A 21,883-nucleotide genomic window follows, 5' to 3' on the forward strand; every position below is an offset into this window, starting at 1 on the left:
AAAAAAACTAAATTTCCTATTAAAGGAGAGAGGGAGAGAAGAAAGAAGGCAGGGAGGAAGAAGGAGGGAGTCAGGGAAGAAGAAAGAGAGAGTGAAATACTACTGTCCAAATTGCCTCAAATGACCCTCCTGGGTGCAGCTGTGCCAGTCAGTGTTGTCGGGAGGTTTACTCTGGGTGCCCAGACGCTAGATTGGCTGTGCTCATTCCCACCCTTGCCCTCGCAGCTGACTGCCTCCCATTCCATTGAACACACACCAGTCTGTCGCTTTTGGTTCCACTTGATTTCCATTCTCCCTTCTGGCTGGTGGCCATGGAGTCCTCTTGGCAACCTCCATAGTGGTTCCCATGGATACCTTCAACTCCCAGACAGGCGGCTGCTCAGAGCAGATGGCCGTCGGCTCTGGGCGAGGATCAGGCTGAGGGGATATCTGAGTTATCCAGCATCCTGTATCCTTCTGTTCATCCTTTCCCCAACATGCTGTGTGTATGTGCACAGGCACACACACACATGTCTGTCCCTAGATCCTGCTTGGTCTGACCTTGACAAGGAACTCATGATGTTTCAAATATTTCAAGTACTACAACAACAATGGCTTACATTTATTTAACACCTACTATCTGCCAAACCTACGAAATGGCTTGCACACTAAGGGAAAGAAATAATTTACCAGGGCAGTTTAAGGAGTTCAGTTTTTCTGACCCAATTCAAACAGTATTGTTTGGGCTAAGTCTTTGGGGGATTAGAGTGGACTGTTGATGCTCATAAGAATAACCTCAGAAGCACACTGACATTTTGGGTTCCTGGGCCCAACTTTAGAAATTCCGATTCAGAAGGTCTGGGGTAGGACCCAGGAGCCTGGGGTGGGTCCCAGGAATCCGCACTATTATTAAATCAGCACTGCCTGTGACTCCAATGCCAGGGATCTGGACCACTTGAGAGAGAACCTTCCCTAGCTCAGGGATTCTCAGACTAAATTTAGAGTGTCCACAGGGTCTTGTTAATATGCAGTCTGACTCAGTATATCCAGAGCAGTACCTGAGATTCTGCATTTCTGATTAGCTCCCAGGTAAGGCTGATGCTACGGGTCCATGGACCATGCTTTGCAGAACAAGAACTTAGATGGTCAACCTCCCAGAGCCTGGTTCATACAGCTCTTACCTGCCCAATGCCCAACTAGGTAAGCCAAAGGACTTGGCAATTATTCAATAGTTTGGTTAATAGAGGGCGCAGAACACTCCCCCCACTTCCTGCCAGTGCACTCCATGAGCAGGACTGTATCCAACACATCCACTGGCACAGGGTCCTTGACACGGTGCTAACAGTGCCCAGATTTCCGATCATATCCCTGCCATTCCCCAGCAGGAAGTCTATATCCAGGCCTCTCAAACTATCCCTGCTCGCTGTGCTTGGTTTCTGTACCTCAAACCTTTGCACATGCTGTTTGGGGTGTTTGGAACACATTTCCCTTACCTCTTGACCTCCATTACCTGGCACCTTGCTGACCACACCACGGCACCACGGCACACCCTCTCTCTATATGTCACCAGCAATCAATTAGAAAAAAATGACAGAAAAAAGAAAAATCTCATTTGCAATAGCAACAAAATCTAGAAAACATCTAGGAAGAAACAAAGAAAAAAAAAGACCTTTTTGAAAGATATGAAAGAAAAGTTGAGAGTAAATGGAATGGTATATCTTGTGTATACATCAAAAAGCTCAATGTTATACAGATGTTAATTTTCTGATTAATTTATAACTTTCACTCAAGCCTAATCAAAATCTTAACAGTAATTCTTGTGGCAGCTGAAAACTGAGTCCAAAATAAATATGAAGGGGTAAATGTCTAAGAAAGACCAATTCTAAAAAAGAGGGAGACCTACCCTGCTGAAAATAAAAACATATTACAAGACTATAATAATTAGGTAAGCATGGTATTTGTTAAGAATAGACAAGTAAGTCAATGCAACAAAACAGAGAGCCCAGAAACAGGTCCACACAAATGAAGGAACTAGCTATAAGACAGAGGGAAGTTTTTAAGTCAGGGGAAAAGAATGAAGTGTGAAAGAAATGGATTTGGGTTTCTACACAGAAGAATATGAAAATGAATCCCTGTCTTACACTATACACAAAAACTAATTCCAGATGTATTACAAAGCTAAATGTGAAAAATAAACCTTAAAACCACAGAAAATATAAAAGAATGTGTCTATCACTTTGGGATAGCAAAGTATGTCTTAAATTAGGAATAAAAAGCATAAACTGTAAAGGTAAGGACACTGAATACATTAAAATGAAAAAGTTTTGTGTGACAAAAGACACTATAAACAAAGGTAAAAGGGAAGTCACAGAAAAAAAGATTAGTTATCAGAATCAATGTAGATCAATTTAAAAAAAAGATACGCTGATTGGACAATGGGCAAAGCGTTTGAATACGCAATCCACATAAGAGAAATGCAAATTGTCAATAAACACATAAAGGCTCTTTAATTTCACTGAAAACCAGGGAAATGTGAATTAAACAATATGCCATTTTCACACTATGAAACTGGCAAAATTTCTAAATTCTGACATTATAAGAAAAAGGGTACTTTCATGCACTGTTCGTTGAAGTATAAATGAATCCACCCAGTAAAAAGCAATTTTTCCAATATCTAGTAAAATGGGTATAACCCAAGATCCAACAATTTCGCTTTTAACTCGTAAATCTATTCACAGAGAGACACATATAAGGATATTCATTGCAGAATTATTTGTGATAGATAAAAATTAGGAAAACCTAAATATAAAGATAAATAATATGTGATATATTCATATACTGGCAGAATACATGTAGACAGCCATTAAAAGAACTATACATGAGTGGGTGTTTATGTACGTGTGTTTGTATTTCTTCAAGATATTTAATGGTGAGTGACAAAAATAATGTCACAGAATGATACACAGGGTTGGATGTCACGTGAGTAAACAGATGTGCGCGCGCGCACACACACACACACACACACACACACACAGCAATGCCTTACACAGTTTATGGATAAAGGGGAAAGCACCCAGGGCTGTGATAGTGGGAACCTCCTGTGGGGTGGAGGAGGGAGTAGAATGGGTCTGGGCCAGGTGGGCCAAGAGAACTTTACTATGAAAGAAAAAAATGTTTTAACACGAAACAGACTGGAAATAAATATAATAAAATGTTCACTTTTAAAATTCTGAGTAGTGAGAATATGAGTGTTATACGATTATTTGTAGTGTAGTTTTTAAAGTTCCCCCCCAAAAGAAAACAGAAAACGCTTTGAAGATTCCTTGGACAAGGTACCATCTGATATTTAGAAGGGAATGAGAGGAGTATCAAATGGATGAAACAGAATCCTTGGCCACAAGCTCCCTCTTCAATGTCACCGGATTTTCGGGTCACAGTTGTGATCCCTCATCTACCCTGTGTCCTCTGCTGCAAGGCGCATGACACCAGTGTTTTGGCACCGCGCATTGGGGTTTTTAGGGGATCTTGGGGTGTGGTTGAGTGAGAGGGGACTGGGCCAATGCCCTAGTGAAAGGCTAGGCGAGGAAAAGAAAGCAAAGGGAGAAGCACAGGCTTGCCCGGGGTCACACAGGAAGGAGGTGGAGCAGGCCTCAAGGCTCATCTTCATCCTTCAGGGCTCAGCTCAAAGGCCACTTTCACAGGTGACAGCCCAACTCCTGGTCTTGGTTAGGCCTGTCAGCTCCCATGAAATGCTCTCTTAGCACCTTGTACTTTCCCTGCCTAAAATTCATCACAGTTGTATTTAATATCGGGTTGTCGGAAAAGTCATGACGTATTTTTTCTATGTTTGTTTTTGCAAAAAAATGCGTCATGACTTTTCCGACCACCCAATAATTAGTTATTAGAACGCATGCTTAACACTGTACCATTATGCTGCTCACTGCATGATAAACTGTGTCTGTCTTGTTCATAGCTGTAATCCAAGAACTTAGTTCAGAGGCCGTTCTCTGAGTGACTGTTCTCCTGGCGTCTAAACTGGTGTGCATTTGAATTCCATGCTCATTTATGAGTATTAATAATATTTATAATTACAACTGCAAAGACCTAACGGTTACGAAGCATGTTCACATCCATGTAACCTACTACATGTTAATACTGCTCCGTTTTCTGGAGGAGGGAATTGAGGCTCAGAGGCTCAAAATAACTTCACCAAGGTTACATAAATAGTAAATGGAAAGGCTGAGGATTTGAGCTGAGGTGTATCTGATGCCAAGACGTTTGGTTGATCCACTGCACCATGGCTACCAGATCAGTAGCTATAATTACTAATTTCCCTTATGTTTCTCATTTTCTCCAGAACTCTTCTCTCTTCTATCACATCCAACCCTAAAGACCTTTTAAAAAATATTCATGCTTCTGCTACTGCACCATCTCCTCCTGCCTCTACCTCCTTTCCCTCCATCATCCATCATCATCATCATCATCACCACCATCATCTTCACCATAATATTTCTCCCTAGTGGTGAAGTAGAAGAGGACACAGTAAATCAGGATGCCCCAAACTGTGGGCTTCATAGTCATCCCCAGGCCTCGCTCAGTATCTTATTCATAGGAAGTTCTCAACAAATACAAATTGAATTAAATAAACGAATTGAATAGGAATTGAACTAAATTGAAATTGTTCATTCACAAAGTAATATTCTCTACCAAAATTCCTCTATCAAGATGGAGATTAAAGAAGCACTTATAAAGTATCACCTTCTCCCAAATGTAGTTTGGATTAGGACTATTATGAGGTGCTAAAAGGCTCCCCAAAGAATGGTGGTGTTGGAGTAGATTCTTAGCAGCTTGACTAATCAAGCCTCCCTTCAGTTCACAGCCAGTCTTTGGCAGACTCTGGAGAAATGCTGGATCAGGGATTCTTTGAGGAGTCATAACAATCTTCCCATGGTAGAGCTCTCTCTTCTGTGCTTTTCTTGGGTCCTGAATCTTAGGCAAGTAGATTACGTCCCCAGGCACCTTTTAATACCACTTATTGCTTGTCTATTTTTTTTTAAATGCCTTGTTCCAGCTCCCAGGGAAGCTCTACACAAAATAATCATAGCAGCCAGAGACTAATACTATTTTATAATGACGACTCCTGTACCTTGTATCCTTGGTTGCTATGAGAGATGGGTTGGTTACTCATTATATATGAAGACAAAAGAAACTCTCACACATATATCAGTGCCCTGTTGCTTTCAGTTGTAAGGAAACAAGAGAATGACTATGTCACTTGGGAAGAATAAATGATGTACTTCATAAGGCATGGTCAAACCAAGTATTCTCAGGCACTCTGTTCAGGATGTTATTTGCTAAAATCAGAGTCTGAAACTTGGTAGTACAGTATTCTGTCCTCAATGGTATAGATCAGAGATTGGCACACTATGATGCATGAGCCAAATCTGGCCCTCTACCTGCTTTTGTTCATCCATGAGCTGAGAATGGATTTTGTAGATACACATTTGCAGTCAATATAATGGAAGACAATGCTAACTTTGAATCCTATTTCAGCAAATGTTATTCCCCTAAAAAATCCATTCTTCTCATTAGTAGACTCATATTACAAAAGATTTGTATTCAATCATTATATTTTTAATTTCCTCAATAAGACTTGTGGGAAATTTGTTCTCTCCTGTTATACAAGGGCCAGCAAAGCCGAAAATACGAGTGTTTATTATCTATCCCTTTATAGAAGGTTTGTTGATTACTGGTCTAGACCTTTCCAGACTCGTCTCCTGGCATGTCACTCCTCATACTCAGAACACTTGTCATCTCTGAGTATCTGTGTTTCCCCCCAAAGCATATCTAGCTCTCCGTGCTCCGGTTGTCCCTTCTGCCTGGAATGTGCCACACCTCCTTGCCCACCTGATCGTTCTTCCTACTATAATCAGACTGATCCTTCAAGGTCCAGCTCAGCTGCTACCCTCCTTTCTGAAGTCTTCCTTGATCCTCCAAGTCAAACTAAAAAATACTCATAGACAATCTTTCATCTGAGCATTTCATGGTTCTCTTCCCTGAAATTCACAATGTGAACACATGGAAGGGCAAATTACCTCTTGATACTAGCCAAGTGGTACTCAGACCCACTGGGATAATGATAATGAGCATGGTGGCTTACTATGGGCTAGGCACTATGCCAAGTGCTGTACATACATCATTCATTCATTTATTCAATTAATATCTATTGAGCATCTCTTAAATACCATGGACTTGCACATGTACTAAGCTTGGTGCTGTGGGGTGCAACAGTAAATAAGACAGGTAAGAGAGTCACAGACTTCATGGAATGTTAAGTCTTTCAACAAATTTGGAAGGCAGGAATTATTGGTTCTACTTCACCAAGGAGGAAACAAAATCAGAGAAGAGAGATTAAGTAAACTTGCCTGAAGTCATATAGTTAATAGGTGGTGAGCAGGATTTGAACGGAAAGCTCCAAAGCTCGACATCTGAGAGAAGCTGGAGTGACTAGAAAATATTGTACTCGTATTGCCTTCTTTGTTCCTATCTTATTGTTAAAGACCTCTAGGAAGGGCTGTCGAGTTCCTAATCTTTTACCTTCCTAATGGAACTACGTCCATGCTTTTAACCCACTGCACAGGTATACCTCCTTTAGGAATGGTCCCTGATTTAGATTGAGTCAGAACCCTCCCCCTTTTCTCTACATCCCCTCAATACCTTGTGCATCTTTCTATTATTGTACTTCCTACCATTACTATAATTTTCTTAATATATTTCTCTCACTAGACCATGAGCTCTTTTAGGGCAGGTACCATGTGTAATCCATTTCTGTATCCCCAGGTCCTAACATAGTGCCTGATACAGATGTGATAGATGTTTACTGAATGTCTAAATGAAAGACTTTCATTGGTAACCTACTCTATTCTGTTCTCACAATGATAATAATAAAGGTAGTCAGCACTTACTGTGATGGGAATGTTCTGGGTAAAAAGCATTTCCTCCCTCCGTCTACATCATGACTCTGTGAAGCCACTACTGTGTAATTATCTCAAAGTCACACATATTTTAAGTTACAGAGAGATGATTCAAACTGTTTTAATGGTCACCAAATCCTTCACAGGACCCCAACACACCTCCCAGGATTCATACAACCATCCCTTCCGTGAATCTCCCAGCAGTTAACCAGCTCTTGCTGTGGCCCTAGAGAGTGCTGGCCCTTGATTTCAGCCCTCAGCAGGCCCTGCGTGGTGCTTAACATACTTGCGTCCATGTTACCTCCTTCACAAGACAGCAAGCTCCCATGAGCAGGGATCGTATGCTCTGCACCCTGAATCCTCAGAGCCTAGAGCCCCAGCCTTTGTGTGCTCTTAAGATGCCACAATGAACTTGGAATAAAAATAATATTAAGCCTCATGCGTTATTATTGTGACATGAGGATCAAATAAATCCAACCTAATTCCCTACTTTTACAGTATAAGCCTCTTTCACAATGGACTACAAGCACTGAAGGATAGGATGGATTTAGAAAGAAGATGGGAAGAGGACAGGAGGGAAACCTGTGAGCAAAATCCAGCAGTAGTTAGTTATGTGTAGGGCTTGTCAAGGCCCAGCTCAGGCTGTGATGTGGCTAGATCACCTGCTAGGGCCCCCACGATTTTAATGTGCAACCAGACCTGAGAGCCCCCCAGGAAAAAGCAGCAGGCCTGCGAGAGGAGCAGTAGCAACAATGAAGAAAGCACCATAGAGGGCAGATCCTGGAAAGCCTGGAGGCCGAGGTGCCTGAGCTTTGCCCTGGAGAGGAAGTGGGACCATGGAGAGGTCAGGGCAAGGAATAGAGAGACCACCCACCCCTCTCCCACAGAAGAAACAGGTTGGTGAAGAGAATGGGCTAGGCCTAGGAGAGCTGGAACCACAAAGACAGCACGAAGGGGGCGGATGCACAGCAGCTCTCCCAGGAATGGCATGTCGCACTGTGGGGACATGGCAGGGGTCTGCGTGAGCTGCACCAGTACGACACAGCTGCAGGCTGGGATGAGGAGAACCAGGCTCCCCAGCCAGCTCAGCCACTGTCTGGCTGTGTGACCTCAGTCCCTCACTGATCATGTGACTATGTTCTTCATCTTTGAAGAGACAGAGATGTTTACTTTAAAAGGTCATTATGAAGTCTAAATAAAAAAAAATATGTTAAAGCAATTGGCACAGAGTAAGCACTCAGCAAATGAGGCTGAAACTCAATTATGTCCCTGTCCTCACTAACGTTCTGCTCTTTTGCATTCTGCTATTGTCTATTTTTCGCCTATCATTAGTTTAATAGGAAACAATTCTTAGGGGCTACGAAGGTTGTAAAAATGCACTCTAGGATATGCCACAATACGGGCCAACTCTTTGAAGTCACTGCACAAAATAGACAGTGACCACAGGGAACAGCAGAGTGGAGGAGGAAGTGTTTGAGGGAAGCACTCAGGGTGGGTTTTGTGGCTTGGGGCCCGGGATCAGTTTTCCCACCAGAAAAGGTTACACCAGGCTTGGTCCTGCAAAACCTTCTTCATTCAGTCTGAAAACAAATAAGCACTGACAATGAACTATGCTAGACTAGGTGTGATAGAAAGGGGTACTCTTATGTTATGCACACATGAGGTCCTTCCTGGAGGCAATGCACAAGCCCAAGCAGCGGAAGTAGGAAGTTGGGACAATGGTGGGGCCGATGCTCTCACTCTCGGATGGGGGTGGCACCCAGACACCAAAGGTCCACCTTTGACTGATTCTTCTTCCACCCATCCCTGATGCTGGTGCTTGCTGGGCTCTGGCTTTCTTCTCTTCTTCTCACGTTCTTTACTCCTCACCCACCTTGACACCTATGGGTTTGATCCTCATTGACAGCTCAGTTTCCAGATCCTTCTGTTCTGCCCTATCTCCTGAGCATCAAACCTATATCTCCATTTACTTAATTTGTAGTTGTTTTTTTTTAAATTTTTTGTTGAGGTATATAACATACATATAATAAAGTTCATAAATCCTAATTGTTTGTATGTATGGACCCACATAACCACCACCCAGGTCAAGATAGACAATATTTCCAACAGCTCAGAATGTTCCCTCATGCTCCTTCTCTGCCAATTACCCTTCCCATCGCCAGAGATCACCACTATTCTGATTTCCATCACCATCAATTATTTTTGCCTGTTTTTGAAATTCATATAAATGAAATCATTCAGTAAGCATGCTTGTATCCAGTTTCTTTCACTCATCATCATGGAGATCTATCCACTTATTCATACTGCAGTAATTTTCTTTTTTATTGTTATATAACACTGGTTCTCAATCTGGGGCAATTTTGCTCTCCTACCCACCAGGGGATGGCTTTTGGCAATATCCCGAAATATTTTTGATTGTCACACCTCGAGGTGGGTGTGGTGGGGAATGCTACTGGCATGGAGTTGATAGAAGTCAGGGGTCCTGCCAAACATCGCACAATGCCCAGGTCAGCTCCTCACAACAAGGAATTATCTGGTCCAAAACGTCAACAGGGCCGAGACTGAGAAATCCTAGAAATTAGTTTCCTATTGCTGCTGTAACAAATTATTGCAAGCTGAATGGCTTCAAACAACACAAATGCGTTATCTTATAATTCTGTACTTAACAAGTCTGAAATGGGTCTCCCCGGCTAAAATCAGGGTGTCAGCAGAAGCAAAGTGTTCCTTCCAGAGGCTCTAGGGGAGAATCCATTTCCTTGCCTTTTCCAGCTTCTTAGAGGCTGCCTGCATTCCTTGGCTGTGTCCCCATTTTGTCTTCAAAACCAACAATGTCTGGCCAAGTGTTTATCACACTGCATCACTGTGACATTAAGCCTTTCACTTATAAGGATCTCTGTGATCACTGTGGGGCCATCTGGATTAACCAGGATACTCACCCCACCTCAATATCCCTAACTTAATGACATATGCCAAGTTCCCTTTGCTTTGTAATATAACATATTCACAGGATTCAGGAATTAGGATGTGGACCGGGGAGGGGAGCACGATTCTGCTATCTGATATTCCACTGCATGAATATGTAATTTCTCTGTCCTACTGTTGATGGACATTTGGGCTGTTTTTACTTTTTTAGCTATTATTAATAGAGCTGCTATACACATTCTTGTACAAGTCTTCTGCACTCATTTCTGATATATATATATATATATATATATATATATATATATATATATACACTCAAGGGTGCAGTTGCTGGGTCATAGGGCAAAACATATGTCTAACTTGAGTGTATAAGGCTAAAAAGTTTTACAAAGTGATTTCCCACTGTTACAACCTTACCAGCAGGGTAGGTTTCTGGTTTCACTTTCTACTGAACATCTCCGTGTAGACCTTCCAAAGACACCTCAAATTCAACTTGTGAAAAACTGTGCTATCTAGGGCCGGTCGAGTGGCTCGTTGGTTAAGAACTGGCTTGGGATGCCAGAGGGCTCCGGTTCGGATCCCACATATGAGGGCCAGTGACACTGCCCTCCACAGCTATAATGCTGAACAACAGCTCAACCTGGAGCTGGGCTGCTGTGGGTCGCCAGTGAAGGCGTAGGCTGCAGTCCCCTGCTGCAGCGGGCTACCATAAGCTACCGTGTGTAGCCAGCAGCCAGCATGAGCGGCCAGCAGCCGCTGTGAGCCGCCGTCCAGAAGCCGGCGACTGATCTGCCTCACCCGGGAAGAGCGCAATGATGGTGCCAGCTTGGGCCAGTGAAGCAACATCCTCCACAACTAGACTGAAGAACAAAACGACAGCAACTTGTCTGTTCCCCTCCCCCCAATTCCTCACCGCTGTTCCCCTCCCCCAACTCCCCAATAAAATCTTTAAAACAAAACAAAACTGTGCTATCTAGCTCAGTGAATGATTATTTCTCCAGACAGCCAAAGCATGGAACCTGGTAAGCATCTTAGACTTCCCTTTCTGCCTGCTTTCAATTAGCCACTCATAATTTTATTCTGTATCAGTGCTTGTTTACATTCTTTCCCTGCTGGAGGCCTTCCATCTCACCTAGACCATAGCTTCTTCCTTCCTGGACCCCATGCTCCCAGTCTAACCCCCTCCAATCCATCCTTCCCACTGCTGTCACAGTCGTCTTTTCTGAAATCCAAAACTGAATCCTGCTTTTTCCCTTTGCTTATGGGATAAAGAAGCTGGCCCCAGTCTACCTAGCCCATCTACCTCTCACTACTCTATCCTTACTCAGTGAGACTGCTAAGTTCTACCTGCACAGAACGACTTACAATTGACTCAGACTAATCCTTTCCCCATTTAATGCCCTTCAGCTTTGAAGATTCAGCCTACTAGTCCCTTCTCTACTGAGCCCTTTCCCTAATAACCCTCAAATCAAGTAGACTTAATCCCTCTCTGTACCCCACCATACCCCTTGCACAAACTTTTTATTAGGGCACCTATCACTTTTATCACACTGTCTCTACCTAATAAACATAAGCCTTTCAAGAGAAAGGACTAATATGTCATCCTAGGAATTAGCTTGATATACAGTAGACACTAATCAATGTTTACTAGAATGAAACTGAGTCGAGACAATACATGTTAATATAATATGGAGGAAGTGCTGGACAGGGAAGTAATAGTATCCTTTCTGAAGGGCTACTGTAGAGATGGCAGGAAAAAATGCATCTAAAGTTTCCAGCAGCTGGCCAGGCATATAGTAGATACTGAATTAGTTACTATTATTATTTCTAATGGCGAAAACTAGCATCTTTAATGAATATCAAGAGGATTTTTAGTTCGCTGGTTGAGGCCCATCTTGCAGTTTCCTTCATTTAGTAGAGATTAGAAGTTCACCTGTCTACATTTACATAGCTGAAATAATTTGTAAAGGCAAAGCTGCATTGATTACGGAGATGGCTCTTCAATCCTAATGGACATTTGTTGGATTATTTTAGTTTTGTGGCTGGGACATTGAGTGATTCTTAGTGATTGTAGACTTAGAACTATTACTGGCTTGACTTTTTTTTAAAAGTTCATATACCCGTATGCATTAGATGCCAACTTTTCCCAGAGCAGCAACCAAGAATTGTGTGTATTTTATCTCCTCTCTTCTTTGTGGGTTCATCTCAGTCAGCATTAGATCTCTGAGAGCTAACTGCAGAAGGCCAACTAATGATCTATTCTAGCCAAATGCTTTGCACACAATAATTCCTCAGTAAAAATTTCAAAATGTGCACAGGGCATTACTGAAGTATTCAATGTTGTTCCCATGGTAAGTCTCTCTCATAGTTTTCTTCCCTCTCCTATGTTCACTCCTTTGTCTTTTTCATGGCTATTTCTTCAGCTGTCAGTACCCCCAAATATTTGGATCCCTCAGGGCTCCATTCTCTGATGGTTAATTTTCCCTACTCCCTCTCTAGGGATGATTTCACCTTCTCCCATGGCTTTAATAATATCCACAGGGTGTTTCAAATAGATATTTACAGCTCAGATTTCTCTCCTGTGCTTCAGATCCATTTAGTCAATGGCCCATAAACACTTCTTGTCAGATATCCTATAAATGGCTCAAATTCTAGATACTAAAAAACAAGCTCAACTTCCACTCCTGACTATTTTTTCTCCTCTATTTCATTATAGAAGTCTAAATAAAGTCTGTTCTGATTATTATTAGCGCCGCTACCAGTTATCCAAACCAGAAACAAGAGTCATCCTGGATTATATCCTCTTCCTTGCATCTCTAATAATCTTTTGTTTTTTTATAGCTGAGCCATCCTGCCACCTGTTGGCAGCTGAGGGGCAGCTCAGCTCAGGCCGGGAATTGAACCGGTGACCCTGTTGCTCAGAGCTTGCACTTTTGAGCGAGCTCTTAACCAACTGAGCCACTCGGCCGGCCCCCTCGTCCTTGTTATTATGAGCTGTTGTTTTGTAGCTATACTATGTTATATATATCCAATCCCACACCCACAGTTCAAGTTTTATCATTCTCTCTGGATTACTTCAATAGCTCCCTTATTGACTTTCCTTTCTCTAACCTCCTCATGTCATCAGCCAGTGGGAGCTGTCTTAAGAGTCCTTTAGTGACTCTTTTCTTTAGAGGAAAATCCAAAGGGATATAAGACTAAATCCAAAGGGATATAGGATACACTCCTTTGGGATATAAGACTGTTCCTAACCTGGCCTATGCCTACCTCTCAGAGCATAAAAAGAAAATGAATAGTAAAAATCAGAGGAAACTTTACTGGAAAAAAAAATGATCAACAAAACCAAAGTGTGATAGTTTGAAAAGACTAAAAAACTAAACAAACCTCAGTAAGACTAAACATAAAAAAACAGAGAGAAGGCACAAATTAATATTAGATATGAAAAGAGGACATAACTACAGATAAGTAGAGCTTATGTTTAAATCCACAAGATAATGCTATGGTCGATTTTATGTTAATAAATTTAAAATTAGAAAAAGTGTAAACTATCCAGAAAAATATCAATTACTAAAATTGGTTCAAGGAGAAATAGAAATGCTGAATAAATTAATCACTAGTAAAGACAGCAAATTGGTAGTAAAAAAATGTAACTATCCAGGAAAAAGATACAAAAAGCTTTACTGAAGAATCTTATCAGGTATTTAAGGAGTAGCTCTTGTAGAAATTGTTCTAAACAACTGAAAAGGAGGGAAATCTACTTATCTAATTTTATAGACATAACCTTGATCTCAATATTGCACAAAACCAATATATTAAAGGAAAAGGCTGTAAACTAATTTTACTTATGAATAGGTATGCAAACACTTTAAATAAAAAACAGCAAACCAAATTTAGCATCATAAAATATATTTTTATCTAAGCAAGGTTTATCCCAGGAATGCAAAGATGACTCAATACCAAAATAATTTATTAACAGATTAAAAAACAAGAACCATATAACCATCTCAGTAGATGCAGAAAAAGCATTCAATAAAATTCAATACCTATCCATATTTTTAGAAACGCCTAGCAAATCAGGATAAAGAGAATTTTCTTAATCTGAAGATATCTCATAAAAACTCAGAGCAAGGGCCGGCCGAGTGGCTCAGTTGGTTAAGAGCTCTCTCAAGCGTTTGAGCTCTGAGCAACAGCGGTTTGATTCCCGGCCCAGCTGAGCTGCCACTGAGCTGCCAACAGGTGGTAAGATGGCTCAGCTTAAAAACAAAACAAAAAAAAGCAGAGCAAATCTCATATGTAATGATGAAACTTTAGAAGCATTCCCCTATCCCAAGACAAAGCTGCCTGTTATCACCTACTATCAAAACTATACCGATGTTCCTACCAATGTAGCAAAACACACATACACACTAAGATATATAAATATTGGAAAGGAAGACAATAAGTTGGTATTTGCTAAAAGCATACATTATCTTCACAGACAATCCAAGAGAGTCTATAGACAAAACTAATTAGAGTGTGGTAAGGTTGCTGAATACAAGATTAACATAAAAATTAATGCATATAAGCAATAACAAATTAGAAAATGTAATAAAATATATTCTTCACAATAGGAAAAATAATTTAAAATAGCTTTGAAAAAAAAAGAAAAGATGATAGTATGGCATTAAGCTCAGACTAATGGAACAGAAGAGTGATCTCAGAAATATATCCAAGCATGTGTGACCCTTATGTGATAGAGGAGATATTAGTGAGGAAAAGTTGAACACTTAAAAAGGTTGTTGGGGGCCGGCCGAGTGGCGCGATGGTTAAGAGCTGGCTTGGGACGCCAGAGGGCCCCGGTTCGGATCCCACATATGAGGGCCAGTGGCACTGCCCTCTACAGCTAAGATGCTGAACAACAGCTCAACCTGGAGCTGGGCTGCCATGAGTTGCCGGCGACGGCGTAGGCTGCAGCCCCTGTGGCAGTGGGTTGCCATGGGCTACCGTATATAGCCAGCAGCCTGCGTGAGCAGCCAGCAGCTTCAGTTAGCGGCTGTCCAGAAGCCGGTGACTGATCTGCCTCACCCGGGAAGAGCGCAATGATGATGCCAACTCGTGCCAGTGAAGCAACGTCCTCCACAACTAGACTGAAGAACACAACGACAGCAACTTGTCTGTTCCCCTTCCCCCAATTCCCCAGCGCTGTTCCCATTCCCCCAATTCCCCAATAAAAATATTGAAAAAAAAAAGTTGTTGGGATAAATGACTTTCTATGCAGGAAAAAAGAAAATTAGGTCCGTACCTCATTCCACACATAAAGTTAAAATCCAGTTAGATTATTAAAGTCTTAAATATAGAAAAACAAAACTTAAAAGCTAGTGTGCGTGTGTCTGACTTATTGGGAGAAAATTACAAAATGTAAGTGAAAGACATAAAAAACTTAAGTAAATGGCAAGAAATACCATGTTTGTGTTATATATGGGAAAACTCAATACCTTAAAAATAGCAAATCTCACCAAGCAATGTTTTCCCAAGTGAAGCCTGAATGAAGGTCACCTGCATCAAAATTACCTAGAGAGCTTTTAAAAAATGTAAATTCTTAGACTCCATTTTAAACCTCCTGAATCAGCATGTATGAGGATGAGGCCCAGGAACCTGAATTTTAGAAAGCTCTCCAGATGACCGTTCTGTGTACTAAAACTGGAAAACCTTTGCCTTAGGGAAGGAAGTCACAACCTGAATTGCACGTGAGAATCATCTGGGACAGTTTTTAAAAATTCGGATGCCCAGGCCACACCCCAGACCAATTAAATCAGAATTTCCAGACAAGGTACCTGTGCATCAGCATTCTAAAAGTTCTCCAGTGATTCCAATGTGCAGCCAAGGTTGAGCACCAGTGTCCTGGATGAAGGAGTATCTAAAGTCAGGTCTGTAATGTTTGCTGCCCTTCCCCATTTGAACTTACTTCTAGTGCTAACCTAGTAGGGATTAGCCTTTATTTTGATTAAAGAAGACACAATTTCTTTACATAAGGGTTATAACGTATTCATTTGGTATCCCTAGCATCCAGATACAAAGCAGGGGCTTGGTGGTCATTTTCTGAAATCAATCAGCTAAATGAAACTGAATGAAATGAATCAGTATATAGGTGAATAAAATTTTTCACCAAACTCTAAAAAGTCCACTGGATTCAACACACCTATGTGGCACCTGGGCACAGTGTTTCGCTGAGAGGTATAGAGATGAACAAAATATAGCCCTTCTCTTCAAGTGTTCTTGTTCAGGTGCGGGAGGCAGATACAGACAAAAGTGGCTTACAATTGAGCAGACAATGAGAAGTGTACAGAATACAAAAGGGAAATAAAAGAAAAATTAGTTCTGAATGGCAGAACAATGGAAGGCATCATTGAAGAGTGGTCTTGAAGTGTTGCTGGGACTCAGCCAGAAAGAAATCAGGGAAACGGGCAGGTGCGCGATAGGCATAGCACAGCTCTGCGCAGCATGAGCCGAATCAGATGGCCCTTTCTCTAACCTTCATGGAAGGCTGTGGGGCAGATATTAAAGGCTCCCTTTCTTTCTGATTTCCCTGTGACTCCTCTCACTTTTAAAGTATTTGCCTCTGGTTTATTAATTCTACCTCCTGGTGCCTCGGCTGATTTCTTCCAGGAAAAGGGTTCATTAGCATTTCTATGGGGAGCACCTGCTACCCCATCTATCCCTATTAACGAATGCGAGGGCAATAGGGTTGACCGAGAGGGGAATTTTAATCCCCTCCTTATGACTCATCTATTTTCTAATTGAGAATGCTAGGTCTAAAGTCATAAATGGCTGCCCAGTGAAATCCATCCTTAACGTTGCAAATGATAACAAAGACATGTTTCTCAATGTTATATCATCTATGTAATACGAATGTATTAAAAATTAATCAACTTCATGATTGTGAATAATTCTAAAGATACCTTAGATACCACTTGAATGCAAAAATCCCAGGCTAGTGTGGATAGGTCATGAATTAGATGAATTATTAAATAGGGAAGGTTTCTCAAAACTGTAGCGTCAAAGGACATTTGAAATTATCTACCGGCTGTATATTGTGGGGAAAACCAATTAGTATGTATATGACTCTGGATGCTGCATATATATTTTATATTATATACCAATATATTAAGCGGATGGATTATGTGTCCTTTATTTAAGCAAACTGCTTGCATTGATGTCATGTGACAGATGTCCTTTGTAAAGCCCATAAGATGAGCCAGTCACCATGGTGTAAACCACTATGATTTATGTAGAGTGGCAAAAGAAAAGGGTCTATAAATCAAATTATCACTGAAATGGAGCCAAATTTGGTTTCTAAGGCAATGTAAGGCTCATTTACAGCAGATACAGAGCATACTTAAATTCAGGAGATATTCAGAATCATAACAAGGAAAAGAATGTAAGACAATGGGGAAGGAAAATCAATATTCCAGATAAGCCCAAAATTTCTAGGCATTTTTCTCTTTATAGTATACTTAATTAATTGATTATCTTATTTCTTCATATCTACTTTCACCCAAAGTGTACGTCCCTATTATTGGTTAATTTTCCTTCTGGAACAAAACATAATGTCAAATTTCACATCAAATTTGTCATGCACTTAAATTGTCCATTAAAGAAATTGACTGTCTCTTAGCAACACTCGTTGTTTTAATGTTTCAAAACCCTTCTGATTATACAGCAAAATGAAACTGCTACCCAAAATCATATGCATAATTAAATCTTACAAAAGACCTAAGTTAGAAAAAAAATATTTTTGAGGTGCTCAGAGATTTTTTTTTGACAGGTTGGTGGAATTCTGATAGCCACAAAATAATCATCATTCTCACCAGCTATGAGAGCATAACCTTTCCCCATTCAATCCAATCACTTGCAGTATGTGTGTAATTCTAACTGTAAAGCATGACATGCTTACAGTATAGTTAAGGTGTTGTTTCAGGGTAAGAGGCTATATGGAATAAAGATATAAGCCGAAGTATTTGGAGTGAGTTGTATCTGAAGGGTGGATTGTTCCCTGACTGTCTGGCCAATCATCCACGGACAAAGCAAGTCCCACCAACTTGAAAACATAAACTGCGGGGGATCGCCCAAGGAGAGTTGAGAATGTGGAATCTCTCTTGGTTGACACTGATTCTACGGAAGTGAGGAGAGGTAGCTCCTACCTGGTGGGTGTTAAGGTTCCACCTGCCACAGGGTGGTAGAATGGGAATAAGAAGATGAAGAGGTTAGGCCAGGAATCTGTGATGTTGGGCCAACCTTAGGTTTCTCAGAGAATGAAGTAGGGCTCTGTAAATATTATAAGAAAGCCATGGCAGAATCACAAAACTACGTATTGGCTTTGTTTTTTATGCCCCTTGCTTATTTGCTTCCTTTCTTTTCTTTCTGATCTTCCCTTGGTAGCAATAAAGATATTGTGAAAATTTACCTCCTAATGGCTGTGAACTAAGGAAAAGACTCTGTGTCCCTGCCTAACCCAGAGCTTTAAAAGGAAGTGGTGTACTCCTGGGGGACCGGTGTGGTCACAACAATAAACCAAGAGAAAAACGCCAAGTGGGAGGTGGAATTCAGGAAGACAGAGTAAGGACCAACTGATTAGCTCTCCCTTCTCATTGAGAAATGCTTTCCTGAGTTAAAACCTGGGCTGTGGGGTTGATTTTTGTCTCACAAGAGAGGATGTCTATCTATGTTCTTCTTTCCTCACTGGAGAAGGACATCAGTCTGATATGAGGCTACATATAGGGTCTTGGCAAAAGACACCCATTCTGCAGTCCTTCTGGCCACACCCATAGGCTGGCAGGAGGCAACTGGCTATGGCATTGATGAAGGACCCCATAAGCCACATTTTGAACACCTTTAACTCTATTATTCATCATGCACATCTGCTTCTCCAGAGACCCCCCCAAACCCAATGTTACATATTCAAAGTCAGCTGTGATCTGTTAGCTGATTGATTCAGTTGGAAATATAAGGGCGGAACTGAAAGCTAAGCATTCAGAAATACATGTTGGATGTATGAAGGGTGAGAAAGCAGTTTGGAATGGCCAAGACTGCAGCAAGAGAATTCTAGAAGGATGGAAAGAGAGAGAGGTTATGTCCTTGCTTGAAGGCATTCATTTACAGGGGATTTAAATGTGCTAAAGAGGGGGTTCTTGGTGGTAAGACAATGAGATACACATCTGGAGAACATAAAGAGAAATGTGGGAAGCCTGGACATATCCAGTAAGTAAAAATCAAAATAGTGAGGCATCATGTAGAGGTTGGAATGGAACCAAGATGTACTAATCACCTACTATATGCCAGGCAAAATTTTTCCCTTGAATCATCTCCTGAATCCTCACAACGTCTAGCACAATGCCTGGCATATAGTAGGTGCTCAAAAATATGTCAAATATTTAATATTAAATTAATAAATGAGAGAGTGATTCTACAAGAACAATCTATTATCCGTAACACCTGACAGATATGACCCTGAGGCCCAGAAAGGTGAAGCAACTTGCTTAATGTGTCACAGTCAGTAAGAAACGTAAGGAGTCTGACTTCAAAGTCGATCCTAGAAGGAGGAGGGTGATCTCTAAGGACCCTGCAGGGAATCTAGAAAAGGGTGTGGTGCTGGGGTATCTCCCAGGCACTGAGACGGGGGAGTGAAGAATGAAAGGCCAAGTGAACTGGGCTATGGAGGAGGGAGTATTGGTCACAGAAAGAACTCTTTAGGGCGGATGGGGCCCTGCGGGAAGTCTAGAAGGCTGGTTGGTGGCAGCTGAGCCAGCAAGGGGCAGCAGACAGGCTAATGCAGCTGGTGAGTTGGGTGGGGCGGAATGGAAGCACAGCTTGTGAAGAAATTGCAAAGGGTCTTTGTCGGGCGCACAGGGATCTGATGGGGGAAAAGCTGGCTGAAGTGATAAAGCGAAAGACCTGGGCAGGCTGGTATGGATAGTATTAAGAAAGGGCACGTAGGAAAGAGCAGGAAGAAGTCAGCCACAGGAGGGTGCCTGAAATGGGGCTAGGGATAGGGTGTGGTCTGGGATGTGAGGGGGGAGGCTAGAGAAATAGCCCTGCTCTGCAGAGAAATAGCTCTGGGCAGTCTTCGGGAGAGGATAAGTGTGACCAGCTCCGTCAGATGAGCTGTGTCCTGCGTCTCACCTGTAGGAGCTGCCCACCGCACTTGCCACCTCCTCGCGGATTTGCCTGTTGAGGGCGTCCGCTGCTGCACGCCCTTTGCCACCCTCCGGGCCCGAGGCCTGGACCTGCGCCTGGGCTGAGGGCAGTGGCGTGTGCTCGGGCCCCGGCACCTCCGTGCGACGCCCCATCCAGGCCCCCGCCTTCCTGCGTGTGTCGCGTTCTTCCGCCCCGGACGCCTTTCCCGCCGCGAGGACACCTGCTCCGCCAGGGGCCGCCGACTGCTCCGGAGCCTCAGGGGCGGCCTGCACCGGCCAGCGCTCCTGGCTCTGGGGCCGGCGCTTGGGCGCCCCGAGAATAGGCACCGAAGCTTGGGAGGATGTGGGGATCTGCACGGGTTTGGGGATCCACGGGTGGTCCCCGCGGCGCGGCAGTGGCCAGGCGCGGAAGTCCTTCTGGTACTGGGTCTCGCGCTCGAAAGGCGCGTCGGAAGGCTGGTACTCGCTGCGGGGCCGGCAGCTCGGCTCGGGCCGCTGCACCTTCCAGGCGCGGTAGTCCTGACGCATCACCGAGTCCGCTGGGCCCGCGCCGGAGGTGGAGCCGGAGCCTGGGCCCGAGGCCAGTCCACTCCGGCCGGATGCGGCCGCCGCCTCCCTTTCGCCACTAGGCCCGGGCGCCGGCCCTGTTGCCCGGGCAACTGCATCCAACTCGCCTTGGGCCGGCTGCGTCTCTATGGCGACAGCCCGCGCCGAGGGGGGCGCTTGTGCTGGCTGCGCCTGCTGCTGCTGCTGCTGCTGCTGCTGCTGCTGCTGCTGAGGCGGTGGCGGCTGTGGCGGGGCGCCCGGGTGCTCGGTGGCCTCCGAGTACTTGGTGAAAACCAGCGGCACGGCGATGTCCGCCTTGTCCAGCTGGTTCCAGAAGCGGGCGATACAGCAGGCCCGCGTGATGCACGGCCACGCCATGATGCTTAGCTGCAAAGCTGGTCCTCCCTTTCTTTTTGTGGTTCTAAAGCAAGTCTCTAATCTTCCTTCAATCCCCTGGCTCTCGACCAGCCAATCCGGTTCGCACCGTTTTTTCCCTTGGTGGCCTGAGCTACCTCGCCGTCCTCCCTCAGAAAGCACCCGGGAAGGTTGGGCCAGCAAAGCTATCACCGAGATAGTCTGTCAAGTCCCTTGATTACCGGCTGCAAACGGAGTCTGCTGCAGTCACCGAAGGGTGAGAGACAGGACGTCCCCAGATCTTCGGGCGAAGGCGTCAGGGAAGCGCCTCTCACTGGGGCTGCGGCGGCGCGCAGACCCCGGCCGATCCAGGCGACTCGAGGCAAGGTGGCCGCGGACTTAAGCCATAGCGCAGAAGAAAGACAGGGCAGTGTGGCTGCAGGGTTCGTGGACGAGGCTCTATTTCGCCTTCCTGCTGGCGTCCGGTCGCAGCCGGCCACCTAGCAGGGCTCGGAGGCGATCACCTCCCTCGGAGAATGAGCATTGCTGCCTCTGCCGCTGCTCCCAAAGACGCTGCAGCTGCCGCCGCCCGCCGCCGTCTCTGCTGCAGGGGGAGCGGCCCCACCCTTTTCTGCCGCTCAGCAGGGGGAAAAAAAATCCAGGAAAGATGCTGAGAGAACGAGCGCTGCAGAGAAAAAATCACCTGCTGTCGTCAGCGCCGGCGCGCGCTGCTGGGAGTTCGCCCTCTCTTTCCCCTCCTCCCTCGGCTCTGGCAGCTCCTCCCTCCTCTGCTCCTAGGCAACAGAATCTGGGGCCTAGGTGGGTTCAAGTCCCAGGCTCCGGAAGACACTGTCCTTAAGCTGGTCGCTGCCCTTCCGTGGGCCTCAGGCTTCTCTTTTGTACATAGAACCAGTCATTGGGGGGTGGGGTGGGGGT

The 21,883-nt window shown here is 43.7% G+C and overlaps 1 protein-coding gene across 1 annotated transcript in view; it reads right to left on the bottom strand.

Annotated features, from left to right (window-relative positions):
• The window catches only part of MAP6 (microtubule associated protein 6), an 82,170-nt gene extending 60,481 nt beyond the window's left edge, over window positions 1-21,689 (bottom strand). The window contains exon 1 of the mRNA XM_019649425.1: window positions 20,034-21,689. Coding sequence (XP_019504970.1) covers window positions 20,034-20,971 — 938 coding nt within the window. The 5' untranslated portion in view covers window positions 20,972-21,689. The remainder of the gene's footprint in view (window positions 1-20,033) is intronic.
• Window positions 21,690-21,883: the final 194 nt, after the last annotated feature.

The sequence above is a fragment of the Hipposideros armiger genome, unplaced genomic scaffold (assembly GCF_001890085.2).
Source record: "Hipposideros armiger isolate ML-2016 unplaced genomic scaffold, ASM189008v1 scaffold_132, whole genome shotgun sequence".
Classification (NCBI taxonomy): domain Eukaryota; kingdom Metazoa; phylum Chordata; class Mammalia; order Chiroptera; family Hipposideridae; genus Hipposideros; species Hipposideros armiger.